The sequence below is a fragment of the Oncorhynchus keta genome, chromosome 32, assembly GCF_023373465.1.
Source record: "Oncorhynchus keta strain PuntledgeMale-10-30-2019 chromosome 32, Oket_V2, whole genome shotgun sequence".
Taxonomy (NCBI): Eukaryota; Metazoa; Chordata; class Actinopteri; order Salmoniformes; family Salmonidae; genus Oncorhynchus; species Oncorhynchus keta.
In genome coordinates, this window is record NC_068452.1 from 18,872,055 (window position 1) to 18,895,365 (window position 23,311).

At 41.4% G+C, this 23,311-nt stretch overlaps 2 protein-coding genes across 2 annotated transcripts; both read right to left on the reverse strand.

The window, feature by feature from the left end:
• Nucleotides 1-544: 544 nt before the first annotated feature.
• Nucleotides 545-4,213, reverse strand: LOC118365214 (gastrula zinc finger protein XlCGF57.1-like). Its single transcript, XM_035747229.2, has 2 exons — nucleotides 3,821-4,213; nucleotides 545-2,584 (listed from the first exon to the last, which is right to left on the reverse strand). The coding sequence occupies exon 2, from the start codon at nucleotides 2,408-2,410 to the stop codon at nucleotides 890-892; it is 1,521 nt and encodes a 506-aa protein (XP_035603122.1). The 5' UTR covers nucleotides 2,411-2,584; nucleotides 3,821-4,213; the 3' UTR covers nucleotides 545-889.
• Nucleotides 4,214-10,171: 5,958 nt separating this feature from the next.
• Nucleotides 10,172-23,184, reverse strand: LOC118365215 (uncharacterized). Its single transcript, XM_035747230.2, has 4 exons — nucleotides 22,618-23,184; nucleotides 18,278-18,580; nucleotides 15,562-15,888; nucleotides 10,172-15,422 (listed from the first exon to the last, which is right to left on the reverse strand). The coding sequence occupies exons 1-4, from the start codon at nucleotides 22,964-22,966 to the stop codon at nucleotides 14,932-14,934; spliced, it is 1,470 nt and encodes a 489-aa protein (XP_035603123.1). The 5' UTR covers nucleotides 22,967-23,184; the 3' UTR covers nucleotides 10,172-14,931.
• Nucleotides 23,185-23,311: the final 127 nt, after the last annotated feature.

Consider the following 23,311-nt stretch of genomic DNA (forward strand, 5'->3'; position numbering starts at 1 on the left):
GAGAACATCCCTGGTTATCCCTACTGCCTCTGGACTCACAAAACACACATGCTTTGTGTTGGAGCATGCCCCTGGCTATCCATAAACGAAAAAAACATTACAATTGTGCCATCTGGTTTGACTAATATGAGCAAATTGAAATGATTTATACTTTTACTTTTGATACTTAAGTGTATTTAAAACCAAATACTTTTACTCAAGTAGTATTTTACTGGGTGACTTTCACTTGAGTCATTTTCTACTAAGGCATCTTTACTTTTACACAAAGGAGTCAGCTTTTCTACAATGAAAATACTACAGTACCCATTTTAACTACATAAATGAATGTCCTATTACATAACAGCTAACTACTTGTGGAAACATTACTGTAAAATAGTACTACTTTCTCAGATCTGTACACTTATAATGAGCATAGTGGCGATACAGTCGGGGTGCAGCATTCGGTCTTGACCTGTTACCAATGCTCTAATAAAGACATTCATTTGCCACTCTGGTAGACAAGTTCATAATTCAGGACGATACAAAAGAAAGGAGAGATTTGGTGTTGCATTAGTTTCTTTAATAAATGAATTCCAGTACATGGTTTAGGAATTACATGTTATCAATAAGGTTGTACACAATGAGTGATTTTTCTGGAGGAAAGAAACTGGAATGGCACTCACTACAACACAGATCAGACAAGATACAAAGTTTTCTATAAGTCCCTCAGTAACTTCACTGATCCCAACATAGACATTTGCATAATAGCAAATCAGTCAAGTTGACCCCCAAAGAACATAACACAATAAGCACAAAATGTATGAAAAACGTAAGAAAAGTGTAAGGAAAAACATATATATAGTATTTATATAAAAAAAAAGGAATAATACTTTGAAGAGGTTAAAGGTATTTAGCTACTATCAGTACTGCGGCTGCTGCTACCACCACTGCTGCTGGAGCTGCTCATGTCTGATCTCTCTCTTTTGTGAATTTGCTCATGTGCTTTGAGATGGCCTGACTGGCTGAAGTTCTTCCCACACTGGAGGCAGGCGAAAGGTCTCTCCCCAGTGTGGATTTGCTGGTGTGCTTTTAGATGTCCCAAACGGCCAAAGCTCTTACCGCACTGTGTGCAGCCGAATGGCCTCACCCCGGAATGTATCTTCTCGTGTGTTTTGAGGACCCCCGAGTTGCTGAATGTCTTACCGCACTGAGAGCAGCAGTACGGTTTCTCGCCAGTATGAATCTGCAGGTGGTTGTGGTAGCTCATTTCCTTGGTGAAGCTCTTCCCACAGTGTTGGCAGCAGAAAGGCCTCTCTCCGGTGTGGCTTAGCTGGTGGGCTTTGAGCTCCTTGGACTGACTGAAGCTCTTCCCACACTGAAGGCAACAGAAGGGCTTCTCGCCGGTGTGTAGACGCTGGTGTGAGCGGAGGTCATCTGCTTTGGTGAAGCCCTTGGGGCAGTGGGCACAGACGTAGGGTTTCTGACCAGTGTGAATGAGCTGGTGCCTCTTCAGGTTCCCTGCCTGGCCGAAACTCTTGCCGCACTGCGAGCAGGTATATGGCCTCTCTCCTGTATGAATGCGCTGGTGTGTTTTGAGGTTCCCCAGAGTGCTGAAATTCTTCCCACACTGGGTGCAAGAGAAAGGCTTCTCACCACTGAGGTTACGAGGTTTGCGTGGGGTTGTGCTATGCCCTTTCGGGCTTGTGTGGCCTGGGCCTTTCCCAGCATGGGTGGACTGCAGCTCGTAGAGGCCTCCTGCGCCAGGGAACTCGTTGTCCAGTCTATGGCCTTCCATGACCCCGTCATGGCTGAGCTTGTTTAGCTCGGTCCGGAGCTCGGCCATGTGGATGGACTCCAGGCTCATCTCTGTCTTGATGTGGTTGGACATCAGGTTGGGCTCGTACTCAGTCTTGATGGCCCCGAGCTCGGTGGTGTAATAACACTGTAGGTCGGCATGCTGTTCCGACCTGATGTAGTCCAGGCTGTCGGACACATGGGTGATGTAGTCAAACACCAGGCTGGGCTCGTAGTGAGACTTCATACAATACGAGTCGCTCTCGTACTCAGAGCTGTGGAAGCAGTGGAGGTCATGGACGTGGTGCTCAGACTTGATGTAGTCCAACCCACTGATCTCCATCTTGATCTGTTCGTGGCCCAGCTCCGCTGTGCTCAATGGCTGGATCTCTGACAGGTCCACGGTGTGGATGGGGTCCAGGTCGTCTGCAGGCTCAGTCTTCACACAAGGCAGCATGACCATGGGCTCTGCAATCTCTGCTGCCAGCGTGCCAAGCGTGCTGCAGTCAGACGAGAGCAGGTGGAGGGTTGGTGAGGTGCACTCAGGCCGAAGTGGATCCAGCGGCGGTGAGCCACACTCTGATGCATGCAGCGTGTCAAGTCCTAGCGTGATGCACTCTGTCTCTAACTCTGCCATGGCTGCAGAGTCCTTATGCACCAGTCTCTATTAAGTCCCGTAATGAATCAGAGAATAGTACTACTTTGCCCTGAAAGGAGCCTTGGCCCACTTGAGTGTCCCTCTGATAGTACAGCTTGTTCTGATGCCAAGCCTTCTTCCTTGGGTTAGGAGCAACACCTATCTTTGAAGCCCCTGGAAAGATAGAAGACAAGGGATATGAAATAATTCAGTTAAAAAATAGAACCTATTGTCTTCTACAGGCCTCACTTCAATTAGAATATAGCAGGGGTAGTGTACCTGGTAGGCCTAGCTGGGTAAGTAATACAAAATAAACAGGTCTGTCAACTCATAATAACATCGGCTTATAATTACACAAATAAAACAAGCACACAGAATACTAAAAAGACACCTAACTACACATTGTTACACAATCACAATACCCAGTGGCAAGCAAGCTATATGTATGAGTGGCAAGCAAGCTATATGTATGAGAAACACACACAGATGTGCAATGACAATAGAGATGCGCAAACTTCGAGAACTGTGTTCGAATTTTAACTGTACTGACATTGTAGAAAAATTAAGTAGGCCTTATATTTAAGTTTTAATGATGGCTGGTGAGAAGTTGGCAGCCGAACGTCCTGAAATAGTTTTAGCTACTTCTAACTTCACAACATTAATGCGCATCAATTCGATGACTACACAATAACTCGCCTTGAAATCTAAATATCACATGTTACCAAAATGAAGGACTTTAATCTAAACTACAACATGGGTGTTCATGCGAGACCTGCATGTTCTGACCAGCTAGGTAGCACGCCAAACCCGCCACGCACATCATGCACTAGTTGGCTGCAAGAATCTGGCGGTGATTTTTTTCTCTCTCACCCAGTTGGTTGAGGATGACTATAAGCAAGCTATTGCGTGACATATGAAGCGCTTACAACCAGCAAAAACTTTTCAGAGGGGGGATTTTTTTCACCTGCCAACTCTTTGCATCATTTTTAAAAGGCATATTTCAGTTTACCAGCTGACTACTATCATACAAAGACAGGGCAAGATGCCATTTCTAGCTAACTTGCTAGCCAGTGGCCATCTTGTTTATCGGTAACGTCGATGCTGCTAGCTAGCTAGCTAGCTAGCTTTACAGATGCGCCTAACTAGCTCGATGACATGTAACGTTAGCTAGGAAGGAAAGAAAGTGAGACAGCTATACTGTACTGTTACTAGCTACTTTTTTAAAAATTAACTTTGAGCGTGCATCCTGGACCCGTGCAGGCAGTATTAGGCAAGTGTCGTTAAACTAAATAAATTGTGTCGAATTACGAAACCTGTGCTGGGCCATACACATTCACACACTGGCATATGAGAAAGAGGTGGAAAAATAAATAAATCAGTTTTAAAAAACAGCGAGCTAGCAATAGCTACCTGCGGTTTGTCCGATTCATGGCTTTTTTTAGCCTTCGGCTCGCCGTCGCCACAGTTGCTTGGCTTCAAACTGAACCCGACCCGCCACGTCCACCTCTACCGAGCAACCCAGCAGCCTCCGTATTGCTTTCTCTCCTTTCTTTCCCTTACTCCCTCTCTCTGTCATTGACTAATTCTGCTTCGTTTTCACTCCCTGTGTCGCTTTTCCTCGATGTTTCTGCTGTGCACTTCCGTCGTCTGATGTAAATGCGCGCGCAGCATGTATTCATCTCGCGTCATATATATTGATATAAATTGTTGGCACTCGCAACATTGTATCATTCCCTCCACTGATCCATGGACTCGGCTTGTCAACGCAGATGTAAATCAATCAGAGTATTGTCAAAAGACCAGACACCCCGCCCTGTCAGAGACCACTCTTGTAAATCGTCCAGGCTACGTCGTAGGCCAGTCTAGTGCTTGCAAAAACATCCTTACATACATGTTTTATTTATTTATTTAACCTTTATTTAATTAAAATGGCAAGACAGTTAAGAACAAATTATTATTTACAATGACGGCCTACACCGGTCAAACACTGACGACGTTGGGTCAATTGTGCGCCGCCCAATGGGACATAACGCTAGTAACTGAACTATAAAGGAACGTCTTTGATTTTATTTTCCAATATCGTATATATAACATTTTAATTATTCATGTAACTTGACAAACTCAAAGTATACCAGTAGTTCAATAGTGTCTAACTTGCTTTTTTTGTTGCAGTACTTCTCTCTGTTTCTACTTCTCTCCACTATTTATTGTTTAAATTACATGTTCACTCCAGATGTATATAGCTATGGTTAATAAAAGCAACACATGACCAAATGTTTATATTTCATAGACATATTAGAGTTGGTAATAATAACTGGGTCCCTGAATTTGGATCGCAGGAGGTATCGAATGGGTCTTGGGTGTCTGAGTCCCAAAAAAGTATATGCACATCTTTAAAAAAAAATAAAAATACTCCAGTCTGAACATAAACTTTAACCAGGTAGAACGTGTGTAGAAATTATAATGAACTTGCATTTTTAAATAATTTAATCTCTGGAGAAAAAAAAATCTTCAATCGCAGTATTTTATATCTAGAGCTATTAGCAGTGCTATTTTGGTTGATTTTGTGCTCTCAAACCAGTGATTTAATTATTGACAATGAAAGAGGTGGGAATGTTGTTCCCTTGTCATATAATTGCTACATTTACTATCAATCACCGCATTCTCATCGGCAGACTCGATAGCCTTGGTTTCTCAAATGATTGCCTCACCTGGTTCACCAACTACTTCTCTGATGTGTCAAATTGGAGGGCCTGTTGTCCGGGCCTCTGGCAGTCTCTATGGCGGTGCCACAGGGTTCAATTCTCGGGCCGACTCTTTTCGAATCAAATGTATTTATATAGTCCTTCATACATCAGCTGATATCTCAAAGTGCTGTACAGAAACCCAGCCTAAAACCCCAAACAGCAAGCAATGCAGGTGTAGAAGCACGGTGGCTAGGAAAAACTCCCTAGAAAGGCCAAAACCTAGGAAGCAACCTAGAGCGGAACCAGGCTATGTGTGGTGGCCAGTCCTCTTCTGGCTGTGCCGGGTGGAGATTATAACAGAGCATGGCCAAGATGTTCAAATGTTCATAAATGACCAGCATGGTCAAATAATAATAATCACAGGCAGAACAGTTGCAACTGGAACAGCAGCACGGCCAGGTGGACTGGGGACAGCAAGGAGTCATCATGTCAGGTAGTCCTGAGGCATGGTCCTAGGGCTCAGGTCCTCCGAGAGAGAGAATTAGAGAGGGCATACTTAAATTCACACAGGACAACGGATAGGACAGGAGAAGTACTCCAGATATAACAAACGGACCCTAGCCCCCCGACACAAACTACTGCAGCATAAATACTGGAGGCTGAGACAGGAGGGGTCAGGAGACACTGTGGCCCCATCCGAGGACACCCCCGGACAGGGCCAAACAGGAAGGATATAACCCCACCCACTTTGCCAAAGCACAGCCCCCACACCACTAGAGGGATATCTTCAAACACCAACTTACCATCCTGAGACAAGGCCGAGTATAGCCCACAAAGATCTCCGCCGCGGCACAACCCAAGGGGGGCGCCAACCCCTTTTCTCTGTATACATCAACAATGTCGCTCTTGCTGCGGATGATTGATTCCCTGATCCACCTCTATGCAGACGACACCATTCTGTATACATCTGGCCCTTCTTTGGACACTGTGGAAACAAACCTCCAAAAGAGCTTCAATGCCATACAACACTCCTTCCGTGGCCTCCAACTGTTCTTAAACGCTAGTAAAACTAAAATGCATGCTTTTCAACCGTTCGCCACCCGCCCGCCTGACTAGCATCACTACTCTGGACGGTTCTGACTTAGAATATGTGGACAACTACAAATACCTAGGTGTCTGGCTAGACTGTAAACTCTCCTTCCAGACTCATATTAAGCATCCTCAATTCAAAATTAAATCTTGAATCGGCTTCCTATTCTGCAAGAAAGCCTCCTTCACTCACGCTGCCCCAAACATAGTAAAACTGGCTAAGGTATCCTACCGATCCTTGACTTCGGCAATGTCATTTACAAAATAGCCTCCAACACTCTACTCAGACTGCATCGTTTTCTATCACAGTGCCATCCGTTTTGTCACCAAAGCCCCATATACCAGCCACTACTGCAACCTGTATGCTCTAATCGGCTGGCCCTCGCTACATATTCGTCGCCAGACCCACTGGCTCCAGGTCATCTATAAGTCTATTATCTATTATCTCAGCTCACTGGTCACGATAACAACACCCACTCGTAGCACGCGCTCCAGCAGGTATATCTCACTGGTCATCCCCAAAGCCAACACCTACTTTGGCCGCCTTTCCTTCCAGTTCTCTGCTGCCAATGCCTGGAATGAATTGCAAAAATCGCTGAAGCTGGAGACTTCTATATTTCCTTCACTAACTTTAAACATCAGCCAGCCGAGCAGCTAACCGATCGCTGTAGTAAGCCCATCCAATCTACCTACCCCATCCCCATATTGTTTTTATTTACTTTTCTGCTCTTTTGCACACCAGTATTTCTACTTGCACATCATCTGCATCTATCACTCCAGTGTTCATTTGCTAAATTATAATTACTTGCTACTATGGCATATGTATTGCCTTACCTCCTCACGCCATTTGCACACTCTGTATATAGCCATTTTTTTCTATTTTGTTATTGATTGTATACTTGTTTATTCCATGTGTAACTCTTTGTCACACTGCTTTGCTTCATCTTGGCCAGGTTGCAGTTGTAAATGAGTACTTGTTCCTGGTTAGCCTACCTGGTTAAATAAAAGTTACATTTTATTTTATTTTTAAGAACCATAGTTAATGTCAGTTCTCACTTTACATGATTCTCAGTTATCTGAGCCATGAGTTGTCATATGTGTGTGTGATTTGTGAATGTGGACATTTTCTTCCATTAAACTCCCCCTAACCTGGACATCTGCCTCATCCTTGTTCTGACCGGACACTCTGTAGTGGTTGCTACCGGCCTTAAGCCAGCGCCTAATAATTCTTATTGCATTCATGGTCCTTCGATTCTCTACAACCCTACCCCTATTTTTCACCTGGATTCATCATAACCATGTGTGTACACCACCTAATAGTTATGTCCCAGAGCATATATTAGCTATCCAAACAGGAAGCGACGGGACGGAGCAGAGTTCGCCCAAATAGAGCAGATTCCTATTTTTCTCCGCTTCTCCTGAGCGGCTTTCACGTGCACCGCCGACCGCTCCACTTGGATAGAATTCCGACCACTGTCTAGCTCCATTGAAAATAAACGTTAAACTCTGCTACCGCTTCCTGACTAAACACAATCCCAGAATATTACTTGATTTTCAGGTTTACCTTAAATTGTATGAGAAATTGTCTCCCATCCCACATTTAGATGGAAATGAAAATCTCATTGTCCAAGTTTTATCTTTTGGGGTTACTTTACCACCCCATGGCAAAATGAATAGAATTGTATGAAATTAATAATAAAATGACAAAATCTTCTCTCCGTCCCATGGCAAAAATGTGAAGAATTGTAGCAAACTTGCTTTAAAACTGCAACATTTTTTCTCTCCGTTAAAATGTTTTGCTTGCGACTGTCCCCCCTTGCAAAAGTTTGTGGATATGAACAGACTGCTAAACCACTGTGGCCCCTCATGAGTTCAGATTTTTTTGTTGACTCCACTCCCATCAAAGTTGCCAATCCCTGACCTAAATAATAAGGAAAACAAAAGGTTGATTGTTAACATTTATTTTTCTTACACTAAGTACCGTTGTTATTTTCTAACATGTACAGTGGGGCAAAATTATTTAGTCAGCCACCACTTGTGCAAGTTCTCCCACTTAAAGATGAGAGGACTGTAATTTTCGTCATTGGTACACTTCTATGACAGACTAAATGAGAGAGAATCCAGAAAATCACATTGTATGATTTGTAAATGAATTTATTTGCAAATTATGGTGGAAAATAAGTATTTGGTCAATAAAAGTTTCTCAATACTTTTATATACCCTTTGGCAATGAGAGGTCAAACGTTTTCTGTAAGTCTTCACAAGGTTCACACACTGTTGCTGGTATTTTGGCCCATTCCTCCATGCAGATCTCTAGAGCAGTGATGTTTTGGGGCTGTTGCTGGGCAACACGGACTTTCAACTCCCTCCAAAGATTTATGGGGTGTCGATCTGGAGACTGGCTAGGCCACTCTAAGACCTTGAAATGCTTCTTCCGAAGCCACTCCTTCGTTGCCCGGGCAGTGTGTTTGGGATCATTGTCATGCTGAAAGACCCAGCCACGTTTAATCTTCAATGCCCTTGCTGATGGAAGGAGGTTTTCACTCAATCTCACGATACATGGCCCCATTAATTCTTTCCTTTACACGGATCAGTCGTCCTGGTCCATTTGCAGAAAAACAGCCCCAAAGCATGTTTCCACCCCCATGCTTCACAGTAGGTATGGTGTTATTTGGATGCAACTCAGCATTCTTTGTCCTCCAAACACGACGAGTTGAGTTTTTACCAAAAAGTTATATTTTGGTTTCATCTGACCATATGACATTCTCCCAATCTTCTGGATCATCCAAATGCTCTCTAGCAAACTTCAGATGGGCCTGGACATGTGTCCCCCTGATTAAGCCAGTACGTCTGGCACTGCAGGATTTGAGTACCTGGCCGCGTAGTGTGTTACTGATGGTAGGCTTTGTTACTTTGGTCCCAGCTCTCTCAGGTCATCACATTCTTGTGATCATTTTGACCACACGGAGTGAGATCTTGCGTGGATCCCCAGATCGAGGGAGATTATCAGTGGTCTTGTATGTCTTCCATTTCCTAATAATTGCTCCCACAGTTGATTTCTTCAAACCACGCTGCTTACCTATTGCAGATTCAGTCTTCCCAGCCTGGTGCAGGTCTACAATTGTTTCTAGTGTCCTTTGACAGCTCTTTGGTCTTGGCCATAGTAGAGTTTGGAGTGTGACTGTTTGAGGTTGTGGACAGGTGTATTTTATACTGATAACAAGTTCAAACAGGTGCCATTAATACAGGTAACGAGTGGAGGAGCCTGTTGAAGAAGTTACAGGTCTGTGAGAGCCAGAAATCTTGCTTGTTTGTAGGTGACCAAATACTTAATTTTCCACAATTTGCAAATAAATTCATTTAAAAAATCCTACAATGTGATTTTCTGGAGAAAACAAATTCTAATTTTGTCTGTCATAGTTGAAGTGTACCTATGATAAATTACAGGCCTCTCATCTTTAAGTGGGAGAACTTGCACAATTGGTGGCTGGCTGACTACTTTTTTGCCCCACTGTATAACACAACGTCCCACACCTACATAATTATATTATCTTGGCAGAGTTGACTTGGCATGAATAGCATTTCATAAGTGCTCTCTTGTTTTTAAGAAATACAGAAACCAAACTACTCTACAATTTGGCAAAATCTAGTTTCAGCATGCTGAATTAAAGGGAATACAGATGTAGGATCTTCATTTGAGCACCCTGTTGCAGAACTTTATTGCAATACAGGACATTTCAAACATGTAAAAATGCCTCTGTTTAATTTCCACTTTAAAATTTTACTTGATTTTCCCTTACGAAAAATATAATCAACCCCTACAAAAATGTATTTAATTATAATCCACAATTCTATTTTCCTGTTTCTGCAGCAAACTGGCTCATATTAATCTTGCATCTGTATGTCCTACAATCGATCACATCAGAATATAAATTGAGTGAAGAACGAAAACAATTTTACAATGTCACAAATGGAACAAAATAAATAAAATCCTTATTTGAAATAATTGTTTAATTTGGATATCAATTTGAAATCTGGATTAAACATAATTCTAATACTTAAGAAACACATCATGAATTCTAAACTGTCTACTCCATTTAATTCCCTCTTTCAAAATGTTGCATCACAATTCAGTTAATCCCTTCTTTTAATAATTTTGCACCTTCACATTTGGTTCAAATGAGGATGAGGCTTTACTCAGTTTATATTACTTCTAAAAGGGAACCATTCAACCACTTTTCAGGAAATAGTCTAAATAAAATGACTAGAAGCAGACACACAAAATTTCTTTACAATAATGCAATGCTCGATTGAATGCACTTTAATGACGACAAATCGGTGTGCATGCTCTTCGTATGTTATAACGATATCCCTCTGTTACGTGCATAAGGATAATAGTTGCCTCTGTGACATGTGTGTTATTAAATGTCCTACATTTGTGCAGTGACCCATCTTCGCCAGGTGACCCACACAAATGTTATTTAGTTACATCAATGTTTGCAACCTTACAAACAGGTAACCGCCAAAATAAAGAAAACGTCTTTAATAGGGTGTTGGGCCACCACGACCCAGAACAGCTTCAATGCACCTTGGCATAGATTCTACAAGTGTCTGGAACTCTATCAGATGGATGAGACACCATTCTCCCATGAGAAATAATTGTCAAATTGGGTTGAGATCTGGTGACTGAGACAGCCATGGCATATGGTCGACATTTTCATGCTCTTCAAAACATTCAGTGACCACTCATGCCCTGTGGATGGGGAATTGTCATCCTATGGGGGCACAACCATGGTAACCAAAATAATGGCCTGCCCAGCATTTTTATACATGAACCTAAGCATGATGGGTTGTGAATTACCTGCTTTCAATATACTTTGTATCCCTCATATACTCAAGTGTTTCCATTATTGTGGCAGTTATCTGTATGCCCATGTGACAAAGGAAGAGAACATGGCTTAATAGTGAACTGTTTTTGTAGGAATCCTTAAGGTTGTGCTAGTTAACGCAAATGAAACACTATTCTACTGTCATGCAGACAAATTAATATTTGTGATAGTATTGTAATAATGAGGTAATGGTGTTTCAAATGACCAATTTGCTGTGTTTACTCTTTTCTGATATTCAAAATGAGGTATGGAGGTCTTGTAAAGTTACAGCAAAAATAACAAAGTGCTATAAATTAGAAGAACACGTGTCAGAGTAGGCATTTGAAGAAAAGTGGTTGGATGAATCATTAGCAAAAACAACAATGAGGCATTTGAACACAGTCGTCACAACTCTTTCAAGAGGTGTGTTAAGTCTTGATTACACTTAGCAGGCATTAGGAGACAACATCAATGCGAGAGCAAAGTGCTAGATAGGAGAAAGACGGGGTCGAGGTATGGCTAACATTGAAAAGTAAAACACAAAGCAGATGTCAAGTTTACAGTTACAATGAATGGAGTTCAGACAAAACAAAAGCTTAAATGCTGATGCGTCACACCAATCTACTTGAAATTTGCAATTCGGCACTGTTCAAGGTTAGCTTACTGCGGAGCACAAACGTGTTTTGAGTGGTAATGTACACTGCTTTTAGTGGGAATGAAGTGCACTATGTGAGTTCTAGATAGGCCAATCATCAATAGCAAGTAATTAATTGCAAGTGTGCAGCACTGGCTGCAGATACAATCAGCAACATACATTTTCGACCACTTAAAGCCTTTACGGGTTTCTACAATGTTTCAGTCTTAGGCTGTGTTTACATAGGCAGGCCAATTATATTTTCCAATAATCGGTTCAGCTCTTTTGCATTAGAGACCAGTCTTAAACACTTTAAAATCATCAATTTGCACATTGGTTACAACCCTGAAGTCAAAGAGGGAAATTATCACCATACATTGTATCGTATGAAAATGTGAATACCGTTGCATGCAATTTCTTTAAATTGGTTACAGTTGAAGATGCGAGAGATTGTGTACCAAACCATTTTTAAATTGTGCCCATGGAAACTTTGATGCTGGTATGACCTGAATGAAAGCCCCATATCTTTTGTAATCTATTGTCTTCTCAGATTCCGATAGAATTAGAGCACATGGTCCGAGATGGTTTCTGATACATAATTGATCTACACTTATGTCAAGGACTTACATGAGTTAAAGCACAAGGGAGTGTAAACGAAGATGTAATCTGTGGCTACAATTCAGCAAAATATGAAAAGGTAGCGCAGGAGCACAAATTCAGAACAGCGCTAGTACGACTAATTTAAAAGAAAGTCAGTGGGCAAGTTAGTACGACTACAATGGACTGGGACATTGCCGTGGGTTTCCCGCTCTGGTGTAGAAGCCGTGCTGATGCCTTAAAACAGAGCCACAGAAACAACCTTCCCCGAGGAAGACAAAACAAATCCAGTGGATTACGGAAGAGAGGAGTATTTATTTTCATCGATTGTTGTTTGAAGTGCATGTACATCTTCAACGATAGGTTACTGGCTTCGCCATGAATATGTAACATTACCATGGTCTCAATGGTACAGAGTATTGCTTGCTATTACATTCATGCTTTGTGCCGAGTGATTAACCATCATTTCAGTTATTTTTCAGTTTCTAAACAACTCATTTACAGATTGTAAAATTATTTGAATTCCATTTGTTTTTTTTTACTGTCAGCTCAATGTGCACATTGCACGTTTCTCTAAAGATAAATCATATCAAGCCTAAACTGTGCGATATAGTAGGGAGTTGCAGTTTACAACAGGCCAAAATACATTGTTTGGCACAGAAATCGTGGTAATTAACTTCTATGACCATAATCCATTACGTGCCTACTTGTCCCGCCTGTGTTTTTCGCTACGCTAGATTAGTGTGGGGGCAGAGAGAGAGAGAGAGAGAGAGTGCGATCAAGTGCAGTTGCTTCACGAGATCTCTACCCGAAAATACATGATCTAAGTCATTGATAGTTGGTATTCAGCAGTCATAAAAGTATGCGTTATTTACTTTGAAGAACTACTAAAATAGTAATTGTCAGAGCTCTAGAGATGACTTGGAATTAAATAAAGCCATCAAATAAAACAAATGATATACACAACTTAAATATTTTATTAAACTAAAGTAATGTAAATAAATTGTTAATAAGTGATAAGCAGTATCATGCGATTTTAATTGTTTTATTCTGGTGTTACAGCATTCAACCCACAATGCATTTAATGTTTGTTTTTTAAATTTTTAAACGAACCGAAACCGACCTCAAAAAGCACTTCAATCACTCAGCACTACAAGCTGCGGGCGCATCTACAAGAGACAAAGCACAATCAAAATGGGAAGACGCTACGATACTTAAGGAATCTGGCAGAGGGGCTTAAACAGTGTTTGCCTCCCAAGATATCTGTAGAAAAGCAAAGAACAATCCTGCAAACACCAGTATGTCTCAAATCTATACAACCCTGCCCCCCCCATCCCTTATTAGAATGCCCCTCCCTTCAATATTTTATGTTCCAACAAAGTATTCTGTTAGGCATGGAGATATGAGCAGAAACAATATTCCTGATGTCCAATCAGATGCTCCACATCCATTTGACTTATCCGGAGGTCAAACAAGACAAATAAAACAAACCAAAAAGTGTGTTTCATCAATGTGGTATTTCTCTACTTCCCATGACACTTGAAAACCCAGCCTGCACAATCAGCACGAGGGCGAGATTCCCATTCTTTCCCCCACTTTATCTTCGTAGACTTGTCAGGAATGGTCCTAGGGCAGATATGGATAGGATGTAGAAAAACCCAAGAGGGCCATGTCATCCGTCACACAGCTTGTGCTAGTCATCAACTAGAGGTCTGTAGACTTATGATTCAGTAAATTGCACGATGTTCCGAATTGTTCTGAATCTGTGGTTCTTTATTAAAAAAAAGGGCTACCAATGTAACAATACCTTTATCAAACTTATTATTTGACTGTTTAAAGGAGGTATTTATGTTGAGTGAAACAATTAAAATACTGTCAAGTGAGGACTGTAAATAGTGAATTGCATGAAGAAGGTAAAGAGAAATACCAGGTTCTTTCCACATTCAGAGGTAAGCAAAACAAAGGTATTACCTCTGCTATTGACTCCAGCAGTCTGTCTCTCTCCCCCTTTACCTTGGGCACATACGCCCTTTGAAATCGAGTCACTGCTTGTAGCACTGGGAAGAAGATGAGACAACGCTTCTGCCACTGAAAGATACAATTCTCACAAATCAGTGTAATGTTCATTGAAGTTGCAGTCCACAAAAGCCAAGATCATGGCCTCCGGTATAGCAAATAACCTTGATGTGAAATAATAAAGCAAAGAGACCAGTTTGATATTCCAAAAACGTAGAAAAGTATATTGAGAAAAGTGAAAAGATCACTTAAAAATGTAACTTCGTTGTTTTGTTGTGAGCGCCACTGTCCCATGCTATAGAGAATGTAGAATGGAGATACATTCTAAACACAACTACCAGCGAGATCCAATCCCAAATCATTACAAAGTATTTACCTTGTCACCACATGTAAGAAATCAAAATGGTGGTAACAATTAAGAATCAGCAGTCTGTACCTGTACCTGGAAAAAATGCCCCAGATTCCTGACTTACGGTACTTAAAAGTGAACTCAAATGTATTAACTTGAGTACCGGTGACCCTCCTGCTACTGATATGGCTATATGTGAGATATGGACTGAAGATCGACTTTGATTCCAAATTCTCTTTTTTTTTTCTTTCTTTAATCTTCCAATTCCCTTTTCCATCTGCTCAAGACTTTTTCCCAGTGTGTGTTCGTAGGTGCGCCTGTAGCCGGGATGCCTGGGAGAAGTGTTTCCCGCACTCTGAACAGCAGATTGCTGTCGTCGTCGCCAGTGCTGTGCTGATATGAGTCTGCTGGTGAGCTTTCAGGAGCGGCGCTCGGCTGAACTTCTTGCCGCATTCTTTACACTCGTAACCCTTCCTGCCTTTGAGAGGCACGGTCTTCACCTTTGAGTCCAGCGTCGTTGTCCCTTTGTCTTTCTTCTCTTCGTCATCTTCGTCTTCCTCCTCCTCCTGTGAAACAGCAACCCTTTTCTTGGGAGGAGATGGGCAGCTCTGGTTAGGCGATTCTGTGTTTTGCCGGCGCACAGCTGCTCTGCCAGGTGAAGCGTCGGGGAGCAGGGGGATGGTTTCCATGGTGTTCTCGTCTTCCTCTAGGAGCTGAGCGGGGAGTGTGAGGAGCCGGTGAAGCATCGACGGAGACCTGAGGGACTCCTCAACTGAAACACAGACGGAAGGATAGAAATAGACAAAAGTGATGAAGATTATAGGCAATAAAGGGTGACAGACTTAAGAGTAAGTGTGCACATAACTGGCCATGTCACGTAGGGACATCATTTCAGTAGTTCCCATGCGCACCTGTGGCTGTGGTGCTTATGGAAGCAGGAGGGTCTTGCGGAGTGTCCAAGGTTGAGGAGAGGACCTCCATGTCCTCCAGAGGCATCCACTGGGGGTCTTGCAGGGGGATGGTGGGGGTGGGCTCCAGGTTCTCACGGATCAGGGCGTTCAGACTGGGGAAGGAGCCCACAATCCCCAGCCCAGATCCCCCGGTCCTCTCCTCACCCCCTTTCCCTGAAGCCAGCTCTTTGATTTGCCACAGGTCGCTGCACCACTTCTGCCCAAACACCTTGTCCAGGATGGGGACCCAGTCCTGGGCTACGGTCAGGACAGCCTGCTTGTCACTGTCTACACAGAGAGAGGGAGAGAGTGACAAAACTGAGAACAAGACAAACCTGAACTGGAAAACAAATACAATTCATACGGGCTGTGGTCCAGACAGCTTTCTTGTCGCTGTCTGCACAGAGAGAGGGGGAGAAATAGATTAAAAACTTGAACAAGACAACTGAACTGGAATAAACGTGCAAAAGGTGTGCACGTTTATGTTTGTACATCATTGCACCTGAAGAAGAAGTTAACAATTTCAGTGATTATTTCCATCACTATAGAAATCCTTTCTAATGTCATACATTTTAATATTGATCAATTTTACAAAAATGCTTACATTAAGAGACCCAAGGCAATATACACATAGGATGTGTTTGTTTGCTGAACCAGCTTTGTTTACTGAACCAGCTTAATAATATCTAAACAGTATTACCAGCACAAGTATAAGACTGGACTCTTAGAGTAGAGGGAAACCTATATCTGCTGTACATGGCATGACACCATATATACTGTAACAAATTGCAGGGGCTTAACTGGAGCAACTATTTGACACTGACACAGTTAATAGTTAACTGTAACAGGTGAGCTTCAGCTCCCATTTTGACAGCTACTAAATAGGTCAATTGACCAGTTCAACTGAGACTGGTGTTGTGTGCAAGGCATGGTTTATAACATGGTTAAGAAACACATTAACATTTTTATTTAGAAAATGGGGCCTCAGAGCTCTGGTTAGTCCAGCTATTGACTCCTATTCAAAATGTTTTTTTGTGCATGTTTTACAGTCTGACTTCTTGGCCACAAGCTTATTTTCAGCACCAGAAATTAAAGGAACACTTGATTTGTTTCAACTGATACTTGTTAAGTGTTTACTAAGACATAACTTGGTCATTATGTGTACTTTCTGGCAAGTCAAATAATTCAACACAATTGGTAACCAGCTGGTATGTACTGGCACTTGTTTCAATGTAGAATGAAATAACCTTCATTATTAGGTCATTACAAATGGATCGCTCAAGCAAAAAAATAGCAACTTGTAAAATAAAGCGTAGCCGAGATTAACAATACCCTTGTATTCATCTTAATATGTTGTGTAAATCCATTCAAATTCAATCATTTTTGTTGTTGTTGACAGTGTCTCTTTTCATTGAAACAACTTTCCACACGTGTTTGGCCATGGATGAAGTGGTCAGAAAGTGACATTTTGGACCTGAATGCATTCAGGAGAGAAAGGTCGTCAAAGTTGACCCATTTTTCATACCATGAGACATCCACGTCTTCATCACTGGAAAATATAAATGGTTGAGCTTGATAGAATTTAAAAGCCTAGAAAAACAGGGTTGTCTATTTTATAAGTTCTTGAGAACAAAATGTAAAAAAATATATATATTTTTCTTCCTCATATTAGCATGTTGTAGCTCAGACCCTACCTTACATTATCTGAGGTTTTTAATGTTGTCCCCGCCATCAGTTGAGACACAACATGCTCTTAAACACAGGTTGGGTGTCATTTCAATCACAGAAAAATAAGTAATAGAATGAACATATCCCTTCAAATCACTGCAATTTAGCTGCTACACCATTGAAATTTAAATGGAATGTTTTACTTCTAATTAGTACCATAAAGGTGGCCCACCGGTCCATCCGATGTCGAATGTCAACTTAAAAACGGTCATGTGTATTCTGTAATCTATATGGACCACCAACCATCTTTGTGGTACCATTTTGAATGTAGAAATGTCCATTTGATTCCAGTTTTAGTACAGGTATCAGCTAAAACATGATAACCAATGGTGGGCACACTACATAAACCTCAGATTATGTAAAATAGGGACTAAAATACAACACGCGAATATGAAACACTATTTTACGTGTTTAGATAATTGACATTCACGGTAATAAAAAAATCAAATTTGATAAATTCTGGACATTTTCCAATTGATTGACAACCCTGTTTGTAAGTTTTTAAATGAAACTCAACCATTTATCTTTTCCAGTGATGAAGACATGGATGCCTCATGGTATTTTCTGAGCACATCTACAACAGGCAAATATGTATGGAAGGTTTCGTTCAAATCAAAAGGGGTACTGTCAAAAAGTGATTGAATTCAACTGGATTTACCCTGCGGCATTGCAAGTTGCAACTTGAAACCATATGAACAGGAAGTTACTGGCCTCTCATGAGTAATTTAATGTATAGGCAGAGGAGGGGCCGAGCCCTGGCAGTACTGTGGTACTTTCCATCCCTACATTTTCGATAACAAAACATAACCTCCAGTGCTGTGGGATTTGACTGGTATCATAGCAAGCATTCCTTTTTATGCGTGTGTCGTGTCACATTTGAGGCTGTAAATAAAGCATGCAGTTGATTGTCATGTTGACTAGAACAGAATTTTAATGTTAAAACACAGACCATTTGTTGTCTCCGTTTGCTCCCTTGGTCCCCGGACAATTTTGACTGTGACGTTTCTGGATTCCTGCCTAGTGTCCTCTGAGCCGCTGGGAAATGCTGTGTTTTCCGACCCACACCTCCTCGACACTCCACCTTTCCCGTTCTCCTGGTGAGCCACACGGCGTAACTGCTCCTCCAGAGCGCTGTGCTCCCGCTCTTTCTTGGTCATCTCCAGGAGCAGGTCGTCGAAACTGGCCTCCACGATTTTGGTCAGCTCGCACACAGCAAACTCCAGCACATGCTCCATGACCATCTTTAGCTGACCTGCAGAGAAGTAAACAGACAAAATAGTTAGAATGAAAGCCAGTAGGCTAATTCTGATAAGGAAATAGATCAGTAAATAATGAGGAAAGTAGAAATAAAAAGTTAAGAGGAAATTATTAGTCATAGGTCAATGGCTGGTATGTTTGTAGATAGAGACATTTGAAAGTTGGCACCAATTAAGGTTCAAATAAAAACAAATGTAAAACCACGTTGCACACAATGCTCTCATTGTAGGATATTTGTTGAACACAGTAGGCAAAAACAACCCTTGTAGTATCCTTGCAGGGAAACTTCTCTCCAAAATGACTATTTTCTACTATGTAAATGATTAGAGTTGCAATTACTTGTGTAGAGGATTTAATCAAATAACAGAAATGCATTCTGCAATGAAATCACAAGCCACACTATTTCCAAACTTGGTTTGGAAAAAAATGGTGTCTCATCCATTTAAAATGTTAAGGTCTATTTTTGGCTCAGCCATTAGAATTGGAAAAATAACAGCCATTGAGTCCTTTTGAATCTAGTCCATCCCTGCGTTACACATTAGCCTTCACACCCCTTGCTTGTGAAGCATTGTTATTAGAAGCATTTCTCTACATATTACATAGTGGGGCCCTCCTTTTTGCGGGAGCCCAAAACACTAAGAAAAACATTCATTCCATATTAAGTTTTAGATCAACCACTTTTTAGTGACCAGCAATGGGTATTAACATTCGCAATACAACGACTCAAAAGTTACAGATTTCAGCCATGTTAAATGACTCGATTGATTTGTTGTAGCACTGCCAGACTGTGAAAGTGAAAATCACTTGATTGATTACAACCAAATGAGACCCAGAAAAGACGTGTCTAGGGGACCGATTTGAGGTTTCCTTATAAATGCCAATTTCTCCATTTTTGATTGGTGTATTTGTAATAGCAACCAATCAAAATCAGTTTAAAATGTGAGGCAGGTTTTATTGGGTATTTCATCCATGGTGGCAATGATAATACATTAGTTATATTCAATATGAGTGAATTACTATAATTAAATCTCTTACTTTTATAGAGCAGTAAAATATTTAAGGGAATCCTATATGATTCAATGAGAAGGCTTCATTGCTCAGATAACTCAGTCACATCCCCCTTTGCAATAGTTTGGGAGCGGTATACATTCCCCTGAAGTAATCAAGGAAGTTTTCACTGATCCCATAATGGTTTTGAAGCTAAATCAAATTACCACACTTGATATTTTCAAACATATCCAATCACAGAGCAAATACACTTTTCATTGCATACACTGTAGTGCAAATATCTCCATGATGATATCTGACAAACGAGCTAGACTACTCTTTCCAAGAATTAACACCTGTGTAGTAGAAAGCCTAGGCCTCGCCGACATGCTGAATCATACAATGGCCTACACACACACACACACGATGACTCGCACCCTCTGTTCTTAACCACAAGTTGTAAATGTAAAACAAGTTGTGCAAAACATGGTGAGAAAACATTTTACATATCCATCACCACACAGAGAGGGCGTTCGGTCTTAGTTACAGATGAAAGCTGAGAGGAAACTGAAGTACTGAGTCATTGATCACGGTTTCATGCACACAATAATAAGATTGTGGATAGTCAGATTAATAGATTGTTTAAAGATGCACTACGCAGAAATCGCTCCACCATTTCCTGGGTGCTAAAATTCTAATACTTAAACTAATTTCAGTTTGTGACAAAACAAGCAAACAGTGTTGAGAATAATTGTACCATCCCAACTGCTGTGAAAGATATCTTCCATGAAGCTGGTGTAAAAAAACGAAAGTAAAAGACACAAAAACGAAACTTAAGAATGTGAATCATAGAAATAACGCACATCGAACAGATCTACCCGCCTCTTAGACCTGACAGATATATAAAACTCACATTTCTATGTGAATTTGGCCGGGATGCCCAAAAAGTTCAATATTGCAGCTTTAAAATGTTTACATGCTTTGTAAGAATAACAAATTCACTAATAATCTTATTTACATGGACACCTGAAAATCAGGCTTCTGATGGGACTTTTTGATAAATGCAGAAAAATCGCCAATCAAAATAAACATTCTACCACAGTGACCGTGTTATTTTTGCGAAGACTACTTTGTTCTGAGGTTGGACATATAACATGTGTATGTGAAAACTATTTCTAAGATGCATACTTACAGTTTTTCCAAACTCAATTAACTTGTGCATAAAAGGAGGCTTGCACTACCGGTGCTGGCAAATGTGTAGACCAAATACACTGCTGGAACGCCAATTAAGTTGTTAACATGTCCTAAATAATTTAAAGATTGCTCAGAAAACCAGGTGTTTTGATCAGCGCATGCTTACTTCCATTATGACTGTACACTGATTAAGATAAGCAAGGTGTTTTACATTATTAATGCCACACTCAGCCTTCTGCCATAATCAGTTTAATATACAATTATTAGTGTGCATGTAAACGTACTCATTGATGCGATTTGACTAAAGTAGGAGTGGGATGGCAACTGCTTTAAAGCTGTGGTGAGCAGCAGAGCACAACGCTGCTGCAGACAATGACAGCATAGGCCTAGTTGGTTTCAGGCAACCTTAGATCATCTACAATGCCGCTTGACAAAGCAAACAGGGTGTTACACACACGGATTTACATAATTAGAAAAGAGAATGGATTACATGTCCAAATCCTTGAGGAAGAAAACAAATCAAGTTGGAAATCAAGTGTGAAAACTGTGTGGAGATTTTGTGCAGCATGGTCTCTACAATTACCCATTTTTGTTAAAACCACAGGATATAAATAGTAATTGAGCTGAGTCAGAGAGGAAGAAGCATACTAGCCTAATTGTTATTGTTGCATTGTGTAAGTATGACATCATGCACTGTATGAGGAGCTACCGGTGTGGGTGTCTGAAGGATGAATGTTGCTGCCAGGTTTCATTTACCTACAACATCAAAATGGCCTCCCTGGTCGTCACAACTTAAATATCCTAATAAGTGGCGAGATACAGCTCCAGCCTCAGCTTTATCCAAAATGTGCAAATTGAGTTGAAGGTCTGCCAATGGCCTCAGCATTTTGGGGCACGATGACACACAGCTTGCCCAGTGTCTCCTCCACCCGCCATTTAATATCTCACACCCCTCCTCTCCCTAAATGTATCCCCTCTGAGAACTGAGTGGGGGTGGTTTGCGCTTGTGACTGTCATTGGAGAATTATTGGGGGGGGGAAAGGCATCCTATCCTTTGCTGCCACTGCTAAGTAAAGGCTCAACAACAATAACGTCACTGCCTTGTCAACCACTGATAGTCCTCTCATCCCAACCCATCTTCAATTACAGAGAAGAATGTAGGAAGGGATGTATGTTGCAGTAGTCAATAAGTAGACCTATCATTTTCACTGATAGGAAAAATGAATGGGGATGGATGTGTGCAGCCTTTCAGTGAACCGTTTGCTTGACAACCAGTGACAAGGTCGGTGATGTTGTCACTAGTTCTCAACCTACAACTTGTACATTGTAACAATCTCAATGGCAACAATGTCACCGCAGATGACCAATTGGCCTCGACACATAATTATTGTTAAGTGTACACCTCGAGACAAGAAACCATTGTAAGCGTTCACAAGGACACATACATGCCTGAGCCAAATAAAACCCAAGTGAAACAAAGAAACCAAGGTTATAGAACCACATTGAAAACGACCGTTTTTCATATCCTCAAGATTTTACCACACATGTCATTGATTCCCAGTGTGCTGCAGGCTACTACTGCACGTCATATTTACATATCAACTCTGGTTATTATTATCAAGCTTGTTCCGCTCTATGCGGATACCTATACCAGGATGCTGTGCTTTGTCCTGTTGTTGACTTCGCCACTATATGTAAACTGAGTGTGTGGCTACGTTGTGCCACAGACACGTAAACAAGCAGTCGGCGGTCAAACAGACTGTAGGGCTACAGAATGGAGTTATTGCCTTGTTTCAAATGTATAAACCTCTAGGTTCCTTGGTAGTAACCTTGCCTAACGAGTAACCTTACCCACTACTCGTCCTTTTTGATCCAGTCTTTGAGTGTTTGCATGCACGCCGCGCTCTGTGCCGTGGCTGGGGGTGTGTGTATCGGGCTTTGTTCGATCCGTGGCCGCGTTGTCTTCCATGCCACCGTTGAACGCGGCTCCATTTTCTACCCCATTACATTCGAACTCCAGTGATTTAAGCTTTAACTTAAGTCGTTGGTTTTCTTGTTCTTTGACGGCCGTTTTCATTAACACAGAACTCAAGCTTGACCCAACAGTCTTGGTTATTTCCTGGACTGCGAGTTGCACTACTTGCTCTAGTGCAGATTCCAGCTGACCTTGAAAAAACGAAATGTATACGGCGCCGTTCATGATTTCGTCCGTTTTGGTGGAAGACCTCTTTCATTCTTCCCCCACACTCCCAAAATATAAACTAGAATTCAGCGCACAACTGATTTACACAGAGAACTAGCTACCTCTATCAACGGATCATGTGTGTACACCCCTTGGATGCTACCGTAGTATCACTAGTGCAAACGCAATAAAGTTTCTCCTATCTCATTCATAACAATTGTGTTTCTAGTCCCACATTTATGTCGTGCACCTGAGAGCGCAGTGTGGAGACGACTCGACTCGGTTAAATCAGTCGTCTTGATAAGCCCTTTTCAGCTAGTTTATACTGAACACAAATATAAAAGCAACATGTAAGTGTTAGGG

Coding starts and splice junctions, on each gene's coding strand:
- LOC118365214 (XM_035747229.2), bottom strand. CDS start 2,410: ATGGCAGAGTTAGAGACAGAGTGCATCACGCTAGGACTTGACACGCTG.
- LOC118365215 (XM_035747230.2), bottom strand. CDS start 22,966: ATGAACGGCGCCGTATACATTTCGTTTTTTCAAGGTCAGCTGGAATCT. Junction 18,581..22,617: donor TCAAAAAGGACGAGTAGTGG/GTAAGGTTACTC, acceptor ACTTCTCTGCAG/GTCAGCTAAAGATGGTCATG. Junction 15,423..15,561: donor CATAAGCACCACAGCCACAG/GTGCGCATGGGA, acceptor TCTGTGTTTCAG/TTGAGGAGTCCCTCAGGTCT.